Source organism: Gracilinanus agilis, chromosome 2 (assembly GCF_016433145.1).
Source record: "Gracilinanus agilis isolate LMUSP501 chromosome 2, AgileGrace, whole genome shotgun sequence".
Taxonomy (NCBI): Eukaryota; Metazoa; Chordata; class Mammalia; order Didelphimorphia; family Didelphidae; genus Gracilinanus; species Gracilinanus agilis.
This window is the reverse complement of record NC_058131.1, coordinates 356,383,673-356,400,059: the sequence shown is the minus strand read 5'-3', so window position 1 is coordinate 356,400,059 and position 16,387 is coordinate 356,383,673. Positions and strand designations below refer to the sequence as shown.

The following is a 16,387-nucleotide window of genomic DNA, read 5'->3' as shown; positions in this document are numbered from 1 at the left end:
CCATGACAAAACAGAGCTCCAGTGGATTCTGGTGACAAACACAGCATCCATAAGGACCAATGCCTTTGCCATAGAAAAGAGTTTGTCCAACTTGTCTATGGACTTTTATAATGGTATTATCTCCAGTCCAGTCATAGGAGGAAGGTATAAATAATGACAATGTAAAAGAACATATAGCTAATAGCCAAAACATAGTAACTGAAAGTGACATTGTGTCACAGAATATTTTAGATTAGATCAATATGTAAACTTAAAAGCACAAAATGAAGGAGGCAGCTAGGTAGCTCAGTGGATTGAGAGTCAGGCCTAGAGACAGGAGGGTCCTAGGTTCAAATCCAGCCTCAGACACTTCCCAGATGTGTGACCCTGGGCAAGTCACTTGACCCCCATTGCCCACCCTTAGGACTCTTCCACCTAGGAGCCAATACACAGAAGTTAAGGGTTTAAAAAAAAACACAAAATGAAATCTTAAAACAAATAAGCAGCAAATACAAGTTATAGGATACAATCATTCAGTGTTAGCAGAGTACTTGTTTTACATGTGAGCAAAGAATCCAAGTGTCTTTTTCTCTAATTTTAATAAATCCAAGATTTAATGAACCACATTAGAGTGGTTCACTGAGAATTATATACACCTTATCTCTTGGGTGTAGATCTGTATTTAAAATTGTGTGGCATAGACTTCTTCAGTATGGGGAGGGGTACAGACTAAAACAGTTAACATAAATAAGGCAGTACAGTCTAAAAAGGCTCAAAATTCATCTCCAGATTCTTTGAGGTCCCGTTCCCTCGAAAATACCATCATTCATCTAGATTTTTTGGCCACATTCTTGGCCATTTTGACCATTTCTCTGTGATAACTCACAGTGATAACACATTTCTTGACATGGTGCATTATGATCTGCATTATAATTTACCTTATTAAAACCACTGATCCCATTAGAGGATCTATTATTGTTACTATTATTTCTCAAACTTCGTATGATCCCATTTTATTGGTTCCTATTTCTACAGACCATAGCTACATGGCTTTCCTTCCCACAAAAAGCAAAACCAAACCAAACAAAACAAAACAAGAAGTCATTGGTTGCCTCTGGTGTTCCTTTAAAAAAGCTATGACCTCTCTCTGTCTTACAGCTCCTTCTTTTACTTGTTCCTTTAATTCAGCTATTTCTTTTCTTAATTTCTCCTCTAATTCAGTCTTTTTAATCTCTCCACTAATTCAACTTCCTCTCTCTTCCTTTTCATAGCCATCAAAGATATAAACTACTACTCTCTTTAATTTATCAAGGCCATAGTGGACCAGTTAGGGTATTTAGTCACAAAATATTTCCTAACATCCCTGCAACAGTTTTTTTAAAAAATGTGTTCTTATGTGTCTAACATCTTTTCCCCAGAAAGATCCAGGTCAAGATATCTGCATCCCAGTTCAACAAGTCTATCCATAAATTGAGATGGTTTCTCATTTTCTCCTTTTTTCAAGTCTTCGAATTTAGTCCAAGAACATGGCCTATCAGAACAACCTGATTGCTTTTAGCAATGCTTTTCTAGCCTGACAAAGATGTATATGAATTTGGGTCCCAGTTAGGGTCTTCAGTGGACCAGTGAATATGTCCCTCAACCTGGGCATGATTAACAAGAAAAAAGTTCTTGTTCCCTTCCCTTTCCATTAACAGTGTGTGCATCAAGACCTGCACATCTGTCTAGGTTGGATTGTAACTTCTGTAAATGCTTTCAAATTTATTTATGGCTACAATGGGTTCATCTTCAAAGGAAGGTGTTTTTTTTTCTTTGAATCTCTCCATGTCTTATGGAGAAAAAGGTGTATGATGTCTAATATTTACTACGTTCCCTCATTTATTATAAGTGGGAACATCCCTTAGAGCAGTGATGGGCAAACTATTCCCTGTGGGCCAGATCCAGGCCACAGTTTGCCCATCACTGCCTTAAGCAATTCCCTAATCACTACATCTGGATGTGAGGGCATAGTGATTAGGGATTGCTTAAGGCAGTGATGGGCAAACTATGGACTGGATCTGGCCCATGGGGAATAGTTTACCTATCACTGCCTTAGAGGGGGCAGGCCTGTATTTGAGTAGTCTGTGATTACTACTGCTTGGCTTATTATTCTGGTTGAGGCTGAGTGGGTGGGGGAAGAGGGAGGAAAGGTAGGGCCAGGGAAAGAGATGGGTTGAGCAGAGGAGGAAGGGGCTGGGGCAGGGGAGGAAGAGGCAAGGCAAAGGGAGATTAAGCAGGGGCAGAGGTGGGGAGGAGGCAATTTGGGAGAGTAAAGGTGGGGAGAAAGGGTGGGGGCTGAGCCAGTTGGGGAAGAGGAGGGAGTGGGGAAACAGGGGAAGAAGTTGAGCAAGGGGGAGGAAAGGGTGGGTTTGGGCAGTGGACAGGAAAAAGCTGGGCAAGGCAAGGGAGAAGGTGGGCAGGACAAGAGCAAGGGTGGGCAGGGCAAGGGATAGACTGGGTAGTGTGAGGGGGAAGTGAATGGAGGAAGGTATAGAGAGCCAGCCTCTATATGGTTTTGGGGTCCTGAGTGGTGTTAGTGGCATCGGATTGTTAAGACAGGAAAAAGAAAATGAGAACAGCCAAACTAGTGGTTAGCCCATGCTGATCTAACGCAATGGGATTTGGACTTTATTTTATACTGATTTCAAACAAAGAACACAAAGAAAGAGTCATAGCTGTGAGGGGGTTACAAATCATACACAACCCATTAAAGTCTAAAAAGTAGAGATATGGGTGCAAGGACAAGGGCCAAATTCCAACCACCAATTAGTAGGGGTTTAATTCTGGGAGCAGAAATAAATTTCATGGAGATGTTTACTAATTGCATTCTGCCTTGATTTACAGATCTGCACCTGGTCAGATAGTCTGGACTAAATTGTCTGGCTCCAGTCCTTATTTTTTTTAGCGTTCAGGCTTCTTAATTATCAAGGAGAGAAATTGTCAAGGAGAAGAATTGTTAACTCAGTAGCTGCTGGTCTGCTTAAGGACTCAAAGCTTTCCAATAAGTCTATAATGTTTTTCCAATAAGAAAAGGTATGGATCATAAGAGGTGTCAAAAGAGGGGTCTCAGATTTTTATCTATTCTCTTATTGGCTTCCCACAGGAAGGTAAGAAGGTAGGATGGAATGGGATGAAGGAGAGAGGAAGGTAGAGGAAGGGAAAGGAAGGTAGCGTCCCCAGCCCACCCCCACCCCCTGGCTGGGAAATTGACCAGAGCCCTTCAGGGGCTCAAATAAATGATCAGAGAGCAACTTTGGGGTTTTGAATACCTAGGTTTTATTTAGATTAGGAAAGGGAAGGTCTTGGGAAAACTAGGAGGTAGGAAGAAAGGGGAAAAGGCGCCGAGAGAGAGATCAGGGTTTGAGAGCCTCTGGACCCCAAAGCAGACCCTCCAGGGTAGAGAGCTAGTGAGAGCTCAGGGTAGAGAGAACTCCAAGGTAGAGAGAGCTCCAGGGTAGAGAGCAGAGCTTCCAGGGTTGAGAGAGAGAAAAGACGCCAAATTTTCTCTTTTATACTTTCTCTGACACCTCCCACAAAGGAAGTGGGATTTGTGAGGGGAAGTTGTAGCAGGGGATCCCTGGGAGACATAATCTTCCAGGGCTTAAAACAATTTCAAATGACACAGTAGGCTTACATGGTAAGGGGGTGGAGAGAGATGATACGAAGGTTGGCTGGGCGGTGAGAGGGGCATGGAAAGGGTAGGAGTGGAAGGAGTCAAATCCTGGCCTGGATCTAGAAAAGGAGCCTTCTTGTGGACAGGCTTGGAAGAAGGTGGGTTGTCTTTCTTGTTAATCAAAGGCTTAGGAGAAGGAGATAAATGAGTCGAGACATAATGGTCTGGTTCTAGAGGATGAACAGCCTCATGGTTAGGGGACAGTAAGGCAGTGTGTTAGGGTTTTCAGAGTCAAACAGGCTATTTTGGGGGTTAGTGGAGTTGGTTGACTTGTCAAGGTGTTATGCCCATAAAAGCCAATAAGCATAGTCCTTTGACTCCTTGTTATTTGTGCTTAATTTTAATTCTTTTAAAATTTTCAAATCAAAAGAACCATACCTTGGCCAGTTAAAGGATTTTAGTGCCCAGGCTTTGCAAAGTTTCTTCGTCTCCTTTTTTGACATGCAACACTCCTTAGGAAACTCTTGTTCATCCCAACTACATACTATCTTATGCAATGGAGAACCTTTGGGCACTTAATTGGTTTTATTCTGTTTATTTCCCATAATATCTGGTCTTTTGACCCTGAATTTAGAAGAAAAATTTCTAGCTTTTCTGTCTTAAACTGTTTAGGAAAATTCTTGGGTCTTTTTGCCCTACATAAATGAGACTTCCTCTCTAGCTGCTATTGTTAAGAAGTTCAGTAGTTGTGATACAAGTCAATTACTGTAAGAGTTTAGTAAGGAGCTGTTCTGACTATAGCTGAATAGGCAATTCAAACAATAAAAGCTCCCAAAACATTTTTTTTCAATTTTCAACTTGCTTTAATTTTATTGTAGAAAACTACTAAACTAGAGTAGGGTTAAATAATAAACCATCACAAGACACTAGTAATTGTTGCAAGGCAATAGTACCAAATAATAAATATATTTATAATAATAAGTAGTATTATTATTGTTTTATTATGGTATTTGAAATAATGAAGCACTGAATTAGTATATTTGATTAATTAATAATGTATTGAATTAGTTTGGCTTAATTTGACTTTGTTCAATTTTATCAATTTGCTTTTATTTTATTTAATTCAATATTATTAATTTTTAATTTTAATAATTATTTTGTTCAAGTTTCATTCAATTAGATTCAATTCAGTTTGATGTATTCAATTATATTTAATTTAATTATTTAAAAATTTTATTAAATTGCCTGTTGTTTTACTTCTTGCCTGCAGGTGGCACTACACCTGTATATACTGGCCACTGTGAGTCATTAGACACAGCTGAGAGCATGGAGTGTCAACCCCCTACTGGGAGGTCAGGGTCCAGTAGGTGACAGGGTGATCTCCCATATGGGCTGGCACTTTAGTCCCCACCCTCACAGCCAGGAGTGTGGAAGGCTCCCTGTTGGCTTGAAAAGCAGACAGATGTGGGTACTGTGGGAGAGGGCAAGGGGCCCCTGCTCTGGGACAATCACCACAGAGGCCCAGCCTGGGGTCAGGGCCACAGTCCAGGCTGCACAGGAGACCTGCAACCAACATGAGCCTAGGAGCAGGGAAGCAGAGTAGCTGTGACCTGGCTGTACTCAGCAGGGAGCCAGAGGTTAGGAAAAAGGTTTGGGTGCTGGTGAAGGCTAGCTGGGTGAAGGGAAGGTCTGCAGCTCACAGCAGCAAGGCAATGGCTAGCTGTTACCACTCAGTCTAGATCTGGGTGGCAAGCAGACATGATGAACTAGTACAACCTTCAGGGCCTTTTAAGCTGGCTTCTTGTCCCTTCCCCTTTTCACAAGGGCCAATAACAACTTCCAAATTGCCCAGCACTGCCCAGGGGTCAGTGTTTGTGGGAACCATTTCTCAACTTTTGGAGAGGTGAATATTCATCAAAAGAGTTCACAGATTCCTGGTTGATTAAATTGAAAGGGTGGATTGCTCCTCCACCTAGTGCTAAGAAGGGAATTCAAGTTTTTATTGTTTCAATTGAAAAGTAGATAAAGGAGAGTTAATCCTGTCTTCACAATCTAGTGAGGTATTAAGTAGGTGTTCTTAAGTTATTGTTAACCAAAGTGTTAACTCAAAATAGACAAAGGGAATAAAGGATTCCCTTTCACAAGAGTAAAATAAAAAAGAACAAAGAATTCCCATTTACAATCCCCCCTGTGATTCTTTGGGAGACTAGTCTCCCCAATGAATCATTACATTATCAGAAACTGCAATAGTTAGAGATAAAAGGGAAATGAAAGAGATAGGAAGAGAGAGAGCAAACTAATGTTTGCTAGGCACATTGAAATTAAGCCAATTAGGGGGCAATCCCCTTTGGCATGCAAGTTTGCATTACTCTAGATATGCATTTGGAATATGTCATGCAGTGGGCATGCTTTGGCTTATAAGGGGATTTTTACCATCAGCTGGAAAAGGTACAGCTAATGCAGAAATTATTAATTAAGTTCTTTCTCCCCTTCAGCTCCCTGAAGTCCTATCTGTAGTTCATTGCTCTACCCATACACGAGCTAGAGTGGCTTTTGTTGCCAAAGTGCTTTTAAAAGAAATTATTCCTCTCTTTGGCCTGCCACCATGCATTGATTCAGATAGAGGAACTAATTTTACTCGTTCAATCCTATCTCAGATTTATTCATGTTTGAGGATAACTCCTAAATTCCATATACCATACCATCCCCAGAGCTCAGGCCAAGTTGAAAGAATGAATAAAGAACTTAAAACTATTATTGGAAAATTGTACACTGAGACAAATTATCCTTCTGGCTCTATTTTATCTTAGAAGCAGGCCCAGAAGAGAGCTACACATCTCACCATTTGAGATACTTTTTGGACTTCCCCCATACAGGCTAAGCCTTTCTCTCCCACATATATATCCTTACTAGGGGGAGATACTTCTCTTGCCTCATATATATGGGATTTGCAGATCAAATTGTGAGAGCTCCATGAATCTGGAGCTACTGTACAAGCTGGTCCTATAGACTTCTCACTCCATAACTTGCACCCAGGTAACAAAGTTTAAATAAAGAACTTCCAGCATACTGGGGCAACTCAGCTTGCCTATGATGGTCCATTTCAAGTCCTGTTAACCACTCCAACAGCTATTAAAATTGGAGAAAAGGACTCTTGGATCCATTGCTCCCATGTAAAGAGAGCACCTTCTATAGATGATGAGTAACTATATCCTATTATATTTACTGATCGTTTGCTTTGAATTTAATTTTGTTTCCAAATATATATGTTACTATTGTTCTATGTCATTTTCAGCTATTATATTTTTGCTATTGGATATATATTATGTTGCACTGTCTTTATTTTACCATCTTATACTTGAGCCTGAGAAAATACCTTCATAAAAATCCATAAACCAGTTGGACAAAACTTATATTAGTAATCTTTAGATAAGTTCATGTACTTATTGTGAATTTTGATAATTTTGGTACTTTCTTTGAATGTGCATTACTTGTTGTACTACTCTTTTATAAACCTGTTACTTTGTAAAAATCATTTGCACTCACACTGTAGATCAAGACCAAGTTAAAAAGGAAATGGATCTCATTTTTTGGGTGAGAAAACTTTGTATTCTACCTCTCCTTGGATGACACAGTGTGTCACTGATTGTAAGCTATATATATTTTTTAAATTTTTAAAATATTTTTATTATTTTTTCCTTGCATGTGCAATATAGTATTTGAGTTTTTCCTTTTTTCTTTCTCCCATTTTTGGTACTTGAGGCACATGTCACCAGTATTAAAAAGATTTTTTTGATTTTGCACTAGCATAAGTGTAAAATGTCCATTAGCCCTAAATGTACATGCATATCCAAAAGCTTTAGACTATGGAAACCTACCACTGGTTGTTTAAATATTATGGGACTTTGCTTGATGAGTGTGTCTGATTCCAGGAGAAGGGATCATAAAGGAACACAGACTTAACCTGCCTAGTGCCAAATGAGCACACAGGTCCGAGAGACAAACCAATCCTGTATGAAATTCTGAATCAATACAAAAGGACTTGAACCTTGTATGAGACTGGAGGTTGCTGCTGTTTGACATACATTAGACACAGGACTCCTTGTACCACATTTCCTATCAAGTACTTTGTAGCAATCCAGGTACACATTAATTGTGATATTATTTTAAGAGTGCTCAAAAAATACTCTTGTATTGCTTATGATTGATTTCTGTAACCTTGAGTTGAATTGAACCTCAACCATGCCAAAGTCCTAGCCCTTCCCTAAGGCTACACTCTGGAAGACTGGTCAGTTATCTCAGTCTCCTTGCTTTACCTTCAATCAACCAGCATTTGTATCAAGACCTTAGGCCTCATGGATTCCTGATCTAGATGTTTGCTCTACCTGTTATTTCAGGTTCCAACAGTTTGTATCTCCTGATGATTACATATGTATCAGACCACTTGACTCTCCCCTTCCCACCACATACGGTTGTAACCCCAATAAAAGTAGCTATATGACAGTTGAGAAGAGAGCTCTAGACAATGGAAGCTCTTAACCATCAGAGCTCCTAACCATGAAGCTCTTGACCACCAGAGCTTACTCACTGTCTGCCTATCTTATCCCAAATCTTTCTGTGTCTGCATGTCTTTATTCTCACCTTATGTTCTCTTTCCACTAGTTTTTAACCTGTAACCCATTTTCACTCAGTCCTTGGTTCTAAGTGTCCAACCCACTAGGAATCTTTGTGGAGCTGCTGGATGGCTTCATACTTAATATTGGCTGTTCTGGCTCCCCATCCCTGTGAGAAAAGGAAAAATCAGGCCAAGGGATGCTATTTCCCATCTGCTTCAAAAACCTACTCCCTTTTCTGTCTTTCATACTGTGGCAATTTACTGTAGTCCTGGCTGCTGAGTGGGTAAGTGCATGATTGCTATCACAGGCTTATAGAACATAAATTACTTTAATCTGGCCCTGATTCAAGAACCTGTTATAATTTTATTTTTCCTTACTTATATAAGGGGGAAGAACTATGTAAGGGGTAAAAATAAAAGGTTGGACTAAATTTATCAAAGAGTAGAGTCACCAGGAATTAAGTACTTAATTCCAAACAAAAGACTCAAGTCAGAATGATTTTTATGGTAGTTTATTTACAAATAAGAAGAGAGTGAAAGTAAGAAAATCAGAGAGAGGATAGGCCAAGATATCTAACCTAATGTGCTAAGTATTTTGCTCTATCCCCTGGTTCAATCCAGACAGAGCTAATTAGTCCTCAGCTAGAGGGGTCTCAGTCTTGAGCTGAGGGCCTGGTGATAAATAAAGCAAGGGCTTCAGCCATGAAGCCTCTCCCAAGAGGAGAGTCCTCTCCTGAGGATAATCCCTTTAGAAAACCCAGGAAAGAGTCAGTCTTTTTCACTCACCCACATAGTAGTTCAAAAAGAAAGCACTCCAAGGTTCTCAGCCAGAGCTCCTCCAGGGTCCAGTTCAAGGTGAAAGAGAGAGTCCCAGGAAGTTCTGGCCACTTTTAAAAGCCATTCCTTTCATGACTTCCTGTGCCTTCCTTCCATTTTATGTGTACCAATTACAGCTAAAGCTTTGCTTAGCACTGCCCAGGAGGCAGTCAGTCGATTCTGATTCGTCACTGTAAATACTTTTATAAGAAGCCATTTTGGACCAGGATAGTTGCCAGTTACTGAGTTGGAATACAGAATGCAGGGGTGGCATGAGCTGGCATGAGACCAAAAAGTCTATTGAGATGAGCCTATAAATTAAGACGGATTTCTAGCTTCAGAGTCTCAATCTGGAAATATGGTGGGAGGGTTGGCATCTCAGGATTATCCCTTAACTAGGTTAACTTATATCTTTTAGGATTAGTTACCTAGGCTGCTCACTGCTCATCCAGGGCTAACAGCATCCAGCTTTAAACAACATCATCAACAATATACAAATTTGCTAAACACCAACAAGATCAAATCTGTCAAATCAAATCAACTTGAACATCAATTAATCAGAGTCAGGCCTTAGGCCTGACCAAGGCAATCTGCGTGGTAGGCTTCAGGAAATCAGCTTGTCCTGAAAACTTCAAAAGATTTAATATAACTTCACTAGTTAGACAAGGTTTTAGGATTCATTCCTAATCCCTCTTTTCTCAGTATTTCAATCCATCCTTTCCCTAACCTTGCTCACCATCATTAAATAAGCTAATAAAAATAAGCTTGTACTGACCTGTTCTTTACTGAAGATTCCAAGAGGAAGTTATCAGTTTAAACTTCTTTACATCACTAAATTTATCCCAGAGCTTATTGATCTTCTATTATCAGGATCAACCAATCGCAGTCAGAAATAAAATCTAAAATAGTTTGAGTTTATCAATCTTCATTTCATCAAAAGAAATAAGTTCATTTAGCAGTGACAGTAGGGGGAAAATCTTCTACTTCCTCATTGGTCAGCTTGTAAAGGTGGAATTAATTGAGTGAAGTGGCCTGTCAGCTGATTCAACGCAAACCACATCCAGCTACAGAGTCACTGAAGCTTATTTATAAATCATTTAGATAGGAGGTCTCACAACCTCCTTTACAGCTTCATTTACCACCTTTTATATCACCCACTTTTGCACACGTGGGTTACAGACCTCCTCTACTCAAGTGTAAGTGGGGTGTATACCTTCTGGTGATTAAATTTAAAAATGGGCAGGGTAGAGTTAATCCCATCTTCACACTTGGGATTTTTACATATAAGATTTGGATATTTTATATTTCATCCAGTAGTTATCTTTTTTCTTTTATTTGAATTTTTTTATGTTTTTGAATTTTTTTGGCAAATGATTCATATACCTCATAACTCAGCCATGTATCCCTGTGTAATTTCTGTGTTTGTCAATATCCTCCTTGGGGGGAATGTGTTATTATCCTATTTTACAAACTTTAATTTCTTTTGAGAGTAATCTTAGGATAAGAGACTTACTACCTCCCAGAATCCAGAAAAGTAAACTGCTTACAGAAGGTGCCATGAAGATACCTGCAGAGACCACATACTGCTCTAAAAGATCCTGAGTGAACTTTTGGATGTGCTGAATTGAACTTTGAGGAGTTGAATGCATTTGTTTTGAATGTACACTTTTATGCCAAAGGGGAATGCTTTTTAATTAGTTTTATTCTTTTTCTCTTTCTTTCCCTCTTATCCCCAAATTATTGTAATTTTGCTTTAGAAGCTGTAATACTGTATGTACCTTTAGTTAAAAACCTTTAGAGTTTTAAGTTTGTTATGTTTAAATGATCCATTGGGGTGACTAGTCTCCCAAAGAATCATAGGAAGCAATGTGTAAATAAAATTTTGAACCCCTGGACTTTATTTCCCAGCACCACACTCTCCTCCTGTCATTACATACTGATGTAAGCAGGCTATAAATTCAGTGTAGCTCTGCCTCTCTAGGAGGGTCTTCCAGTCGGGGCTTTTTGCTGAGCTTCAAGTAAGGCGCACTGCTTCAGCTCTGGCTTCTTTTTTGTTCTCTGTTCACCCTTACACATTCATATACCATAACTTGTTCAGCCATTTCTCTCTCAGGTTGCAATTCTTTATTGCTATATATATAAAAAGAGCTATAAATATTTGTACATATCCTTATTAGAGTTCGTTTTGCATAGGACTACTCCCTCCGTTAATTTATTTTCTCACTAATTACCTCTTTTCCCTTTTCCCTACAATTTCCTGTTCAGTGAAATTTTCAGTGTATTTCTGTACCCATATGTATGTATAATTGAGTAAATGTATGTATTCTTCCCCTCTTGGACTGATTGAGATGAGAGTGAGGTTCAAGTGTCAATCACATAGACACACACATAAATCCCTTCCTCTTTGTTTATATAGACTTCTATTATGCACCTCAATTAGGTGGTATAATTTTCCCTAACCTTTCTCTTCTTTCCTTCCACTAGATCAGTGATGGGCAAACTTTTTAAATAGGGGGCCCAAGGAGAGGAAATGCTCATCTGTCAGTCTGTTTCTAAAGCAACTCTTTCGAAGTTTCCTTGTATTGTATCCTACTCATTGTATTCGTCAGGTTAGGAATAATGTCAAGAGGCCAGATAGAACATTTCAGGAGGCTGCATCTGGCCTGTGGTCTGTACTTTGCCCATCACTACACTAGATTATTCCTCTTCTCTTCTCTTTCCATTCTTTTAAGATCATGGATACATAATAAAACTACTCCCAGGCTTTTTGTCCAATTGGGTTCCCTCTATGATCCCTGATAATGATAGGATTCATAGGGGGCACACAAATTACCTTCCCATATTCAAATGTAAGCCACTGATCCTTATGTAGTACCTTACAATTGTCTTTTCACATTTGCCTTTTTATGCTTCTCTTGATTCTTATGTTTGTACTTTAAAGTTTCTACACAACTCTGGTCTTTATATCAGTAATACTTTTATGTCTTCTATTTCATCAAGAATCCATTTTTCCTCTATAAGAATACAATGTTATCTGGGTAAATTATTCTTGATTGTAAGCTCATATTCTTTGCCTTTCAGAATGTCATATTCTATGTTCTCTGCTTCTTTATACTGGTGGCTACTAAATCATGGCATATTCTTGTCATCATAATAAATTTTTGTGGTCAGCTTCTTTTTTTTGTTCACTCATTCTTCTACTCTACTTCTAACTTTGGATCATATAGGGTCAACCTCTGTATACTTCTAGAGCAGTGATTCCCAAAGTGGGCACCACACCCCCTGGTGGGTGCTGCAGTCATCCAGGGGAGCAGTGATGGCCACAGGTGCATTTATCTTTCCTATTAATTGCTATTAAAATTTTTTAAAAATTAATTTCCAGGGGGCTGAGTAATATTTTTTTCTGGAAAGGGGGCAGTATGCCAAAAAAGTTTGGAAACCACTATTCTAGAGGGAATGTCTGGCCTGGTCCTGCTAATACTTTCTTGGGAGTATTGATTGAGTGCTATACTATAACATGATCTCACAGACAATTCAGACTGAGGGCCTGCAAGCTTTCTTTATTCCTAAAGTGGTCTTCTTATCCATGGCAAAGTCCATTCACCTACTTCCTTGTCTGAGTTCAAGATGGATTTTAAAAATCAAAGAAAAGAACTAGGAGAAAAATTGGGAAAAGAAATGAGAGCGATACAAGAAAACCATGAAAAAAGAATCAAGTTTGGTAAAGGAGACACAAAAAATACTGAAGAAAACAACACCTTAAAAATAAAATATGTCAAATGGCAAGTCACAAAAATCCACTAAGGAGAAGAGTCTTTTAAAAAGTCAGAAAAGGAAAATGAAAAAAAGATGTATAAAAATTCACTGAAGAAAACAACTCTTTAAAAAGTAGAATTGGTCAAATGGAAAAGGAGATACAAAGGATCACTAAAGAAAACAATTTCTTTTTTGTTGTTATTTTTTAAATTTATTTAGAATGTTTTTCCATGGTTACATGATTCATGTTTTTTCCCACCCTTCTTTACTCCCCCCCTCACAGAGCTGACTGGGTTATACATGAATTATTGTTCAAAAACTATTTCCATGTTATTCATATTTGCAGTAGAGTCACATTTTAACATCAAAACTCCAATCACATTCCCATAAAAACATGTGATTGACCATATGTTTTTCTTCTGCATTTCTACTCCCACAGTTCTTTCTCTGGACGTAGATAGTACTCTTTCTCATAAGTTTCTCTGGATTGTCCTAGATCATTGCATTGCTACTAGTAGAAAAGTCTATTGCATTCGATTGTGCCAACATGTATAGTCTCTGAATATAGGATTCTCCTGGTCTGCTCCTTTCACTGCATCAATTCCTGGAGGTCTTTCCAGTTCACATAGAAATCCTCCAGTTCATTATTCCTTTCAGCACAATAATATTCCATCACCAACAGATACCACAATTTGTTCAGCCATTCCCCAATCGGTGGACACTCCCTCATTTTCCAATTTTTGCCACCACAAAGAGCATGGATATAAATATTTTTGTACAAGTCTTTTTCCTTATTATCTCTTTGGGGTACAAGCCTAGCAGTGGTATGACTGCATCAAAATGCCCTTTGCACATAATTGCAAATTGCCCTCCAGAATGATTGGATCAATTCACAACTCCACCAGCAGTGTATTAGTGTCCCATTTTTGCCACATCTCCTCCTTTGCTCCAATATTGGTCAGTCTGCTAGATGGGAAGTAGTACGTCAATGTTGTTTTAATTTGCATTTCTCTAATCAGGACGTATTTAGAACACTTTTTCATGTGCTTATTAATAGTTTTTATTTCTTCATGTGAAAACTGCCTATTCATGTCCCTTGATCATTTGTCGATTGGAGAATGGCTTAATTTTTTGTATTATGTAACCAGCAATGATAAGAAAAATGATTTCAGAAAAGGCTAGAAAGAACTTCAGGAACTGATACAGACAGAAATAAGCACAACCAGGAGGACATCGTACACAATTACAGCAATATTGTACTATGATTATCTGTGAAAACATGACTATTCTCAGCAATGCAATGATCTGAATCCTGAAAAAAATCCTGAAAGACTTATGATGAGGACACTATCAACCTCCAAAGAAAGAACTGCCAAAGTCATCTTTCACATTAGTGTATTTACATTTTTTATTTAGGAGGTTTGGTTTTGCATGAGTGTGCTCTTACAACAATGACCAATATGGAAATATGTTTTGCATGTCACTAAAAATAAAATTTCAAATAATAATAATAAATCAAGACAATTCTGAAGAACTGATAATGAAAAAGTGCTATCTACCTCCAGAGAAAGAAGTGATGAAGTCTGAGTGCAGTTGGAAACATTTTTTTAAACTTTCTTTTTTGGTGGCAGGGGGTAGTTTATATTTTCTTTCGCATGACTGATATAGAAATGTGTTACACATTCCTTCCCTTCTCAATGAAGGTGGAGGGAGGGAGGAAGAAAGAGAGGACATAAATTGGTACTAAAAATTTTTTTAAATATGTAATTAGAAAAAATAAAATATTACAGATAAAATAAAATCATAGATTCAAAATTGGAAGGGACAAGACATGTATACTTTCTCCTGCTGGAAGGAACAGGGCAGGTAGCTAAATACCAATCAAACCATAAATGTTTATTATGTACGAACTATGTGACACTCTCTTAGGCACTCTGTTAGGCCTCTCTCATTTTCTCCCAATCATCTCTTATCCTCTGCCATTCTAAGCTTCTGTTTCTTGGCCTCTCTGATGTTCTTCCATCTTTCTCTTCCCTCTCCTTTCTCCTCCTCATTTCTCCAACTAATTTTTTTTATTCGTTCCTTCAATCTCTCTCCCACAAGCATTTTTTCTCCCAACCTCTCCTGTTCTCTATTCCACCTCTTTTCCTGGTCTATGGTCTTGGCCACCAGAGGGATCCACTGCTCTCCTTTTAACATTCTTAGCCATCTTCTTTCTAGTATGAATAGACTGTCCATCCACTGAAGGACTTACAGGGCTAGCAAGGAAGGGCCTGGTCCAAACACTTCTACTCTCCCTGAGGCCTTCTCTGAGATTCTGCCTCTGTAGATAGAATTGCCCTTTTCCTAAGCTGTGGGGATTGGGGACAGGAAGACAGGCAAGAACATAGGATCTTTTGCAAAATTGTGCTTTTTATATTTTATAAGACCTTTCTTCAAAATGGCTGTGGAAAGAAGGAAGGGGAGAAAGAAAGAAGAGAAAGTATTATTTTCTCCCCTTTAAAGGGGAAGAAATGGAAGATCAGAGAAAGGAAGTGATTTGGCCAGTTCCAAATGGTAAACATCAGGATCATGTCCACCAGACCTCACTGCTCAATAAATATGGAGAAATAGACAGATTTCCCCACTGATAGTGTTAAAATATTCTGGGGGACTTGGATGATGGGAAGACGAGAAGGAGAATAGAGAGTAAAGAGTCAAAACTCTGATGTCTGGGGCTGAGGAAAGTAACAGAATCATTAACAGACAGTGAGAAGACAACCCAGTTCAGGGGAGATCACAAAATCACAGAATCTCAGAGCAGGAAGGGATCCTAGAAACCAGCTCTCTAATCCCCATACATGGAGTAGAAATCTTACTGATGGTACCCCTCACAAGTAGTCTCTATAGATGCTAAAATGCATGCTGAGGCATACAATATACAACTTATGGTTTGAAAGCTGGAAGTGCTGGAATATACTGCAAAGGTGACTTTCAAAGGTACATATTAGGGAAAAAACCACTGCACTGTATTCCAGCTAATAAAGTAGGCTTAGTCAATGATATTTCATGATTTTCTCCAACTCTCTTCTGCAGCATATGAATGGGAGTCTCTCATAATGTCTTCAACTTCTACTGCTTGCTCTCTAATCACCTTATATTCATTTTGCATTTATTCTATCTACTTTTATAGGTGTATGAGCATAGGAGGCTACCTCTCTCTTCATGTGCCAACATATATGTATATACATACATACTATTGGAAAGCAGCCTCTCTTCCCCATTACATCGCTTTGTTTTACATCATCAATTAGTGACCTGGATGTCATTCACCACTGAGATGTGCAGATATAGATCAACCCTCAGAGAAAGGAAGTTGAAACCAACAAGACAGGAAATTGATCCCACAGGCACTGCCCCCCTGGGTGGTGCCAGGCAAATTAAGGACTTATGTTTGGTTTGGTCCCTGAGATGTGACATTGGAGAGCTATTGGGTAGAGAAAACTGCTAATAAGGCAAGACCAAGGGATCTCTCTCTCTCTGTCTCTGTCTCTGTCTCTGTCTCTGTCTCTGTCTCTGTCTCTGTCTCT

The 16,387-nt window shown here is 38.9% G+C and overlaps 1 protein-coding gene across 1 annotated transcript in view; it reads right to left on the bottom strand.

Moving 5' to 3' along the window:
- Positions 1-5,044: 5,044 nt before the first annotated feature.
- The window catches only part of LOC123233776 (protocadherin alpha-8-like), a 35,163-nt gene continuing 23,820 nt past the window's right edge, over positions 5,045-16,387 (bottom strand). The window contains exon 2 of the mRNA XM_044659827.1: positions 5,045-5,194. Within this exon, the coding sequence (XP_044515762.1) occupies positions 5,045-5,194 (150 nt within the window). The remainder of the gene's footprint in view (positions 5,195-16,387) is intronic.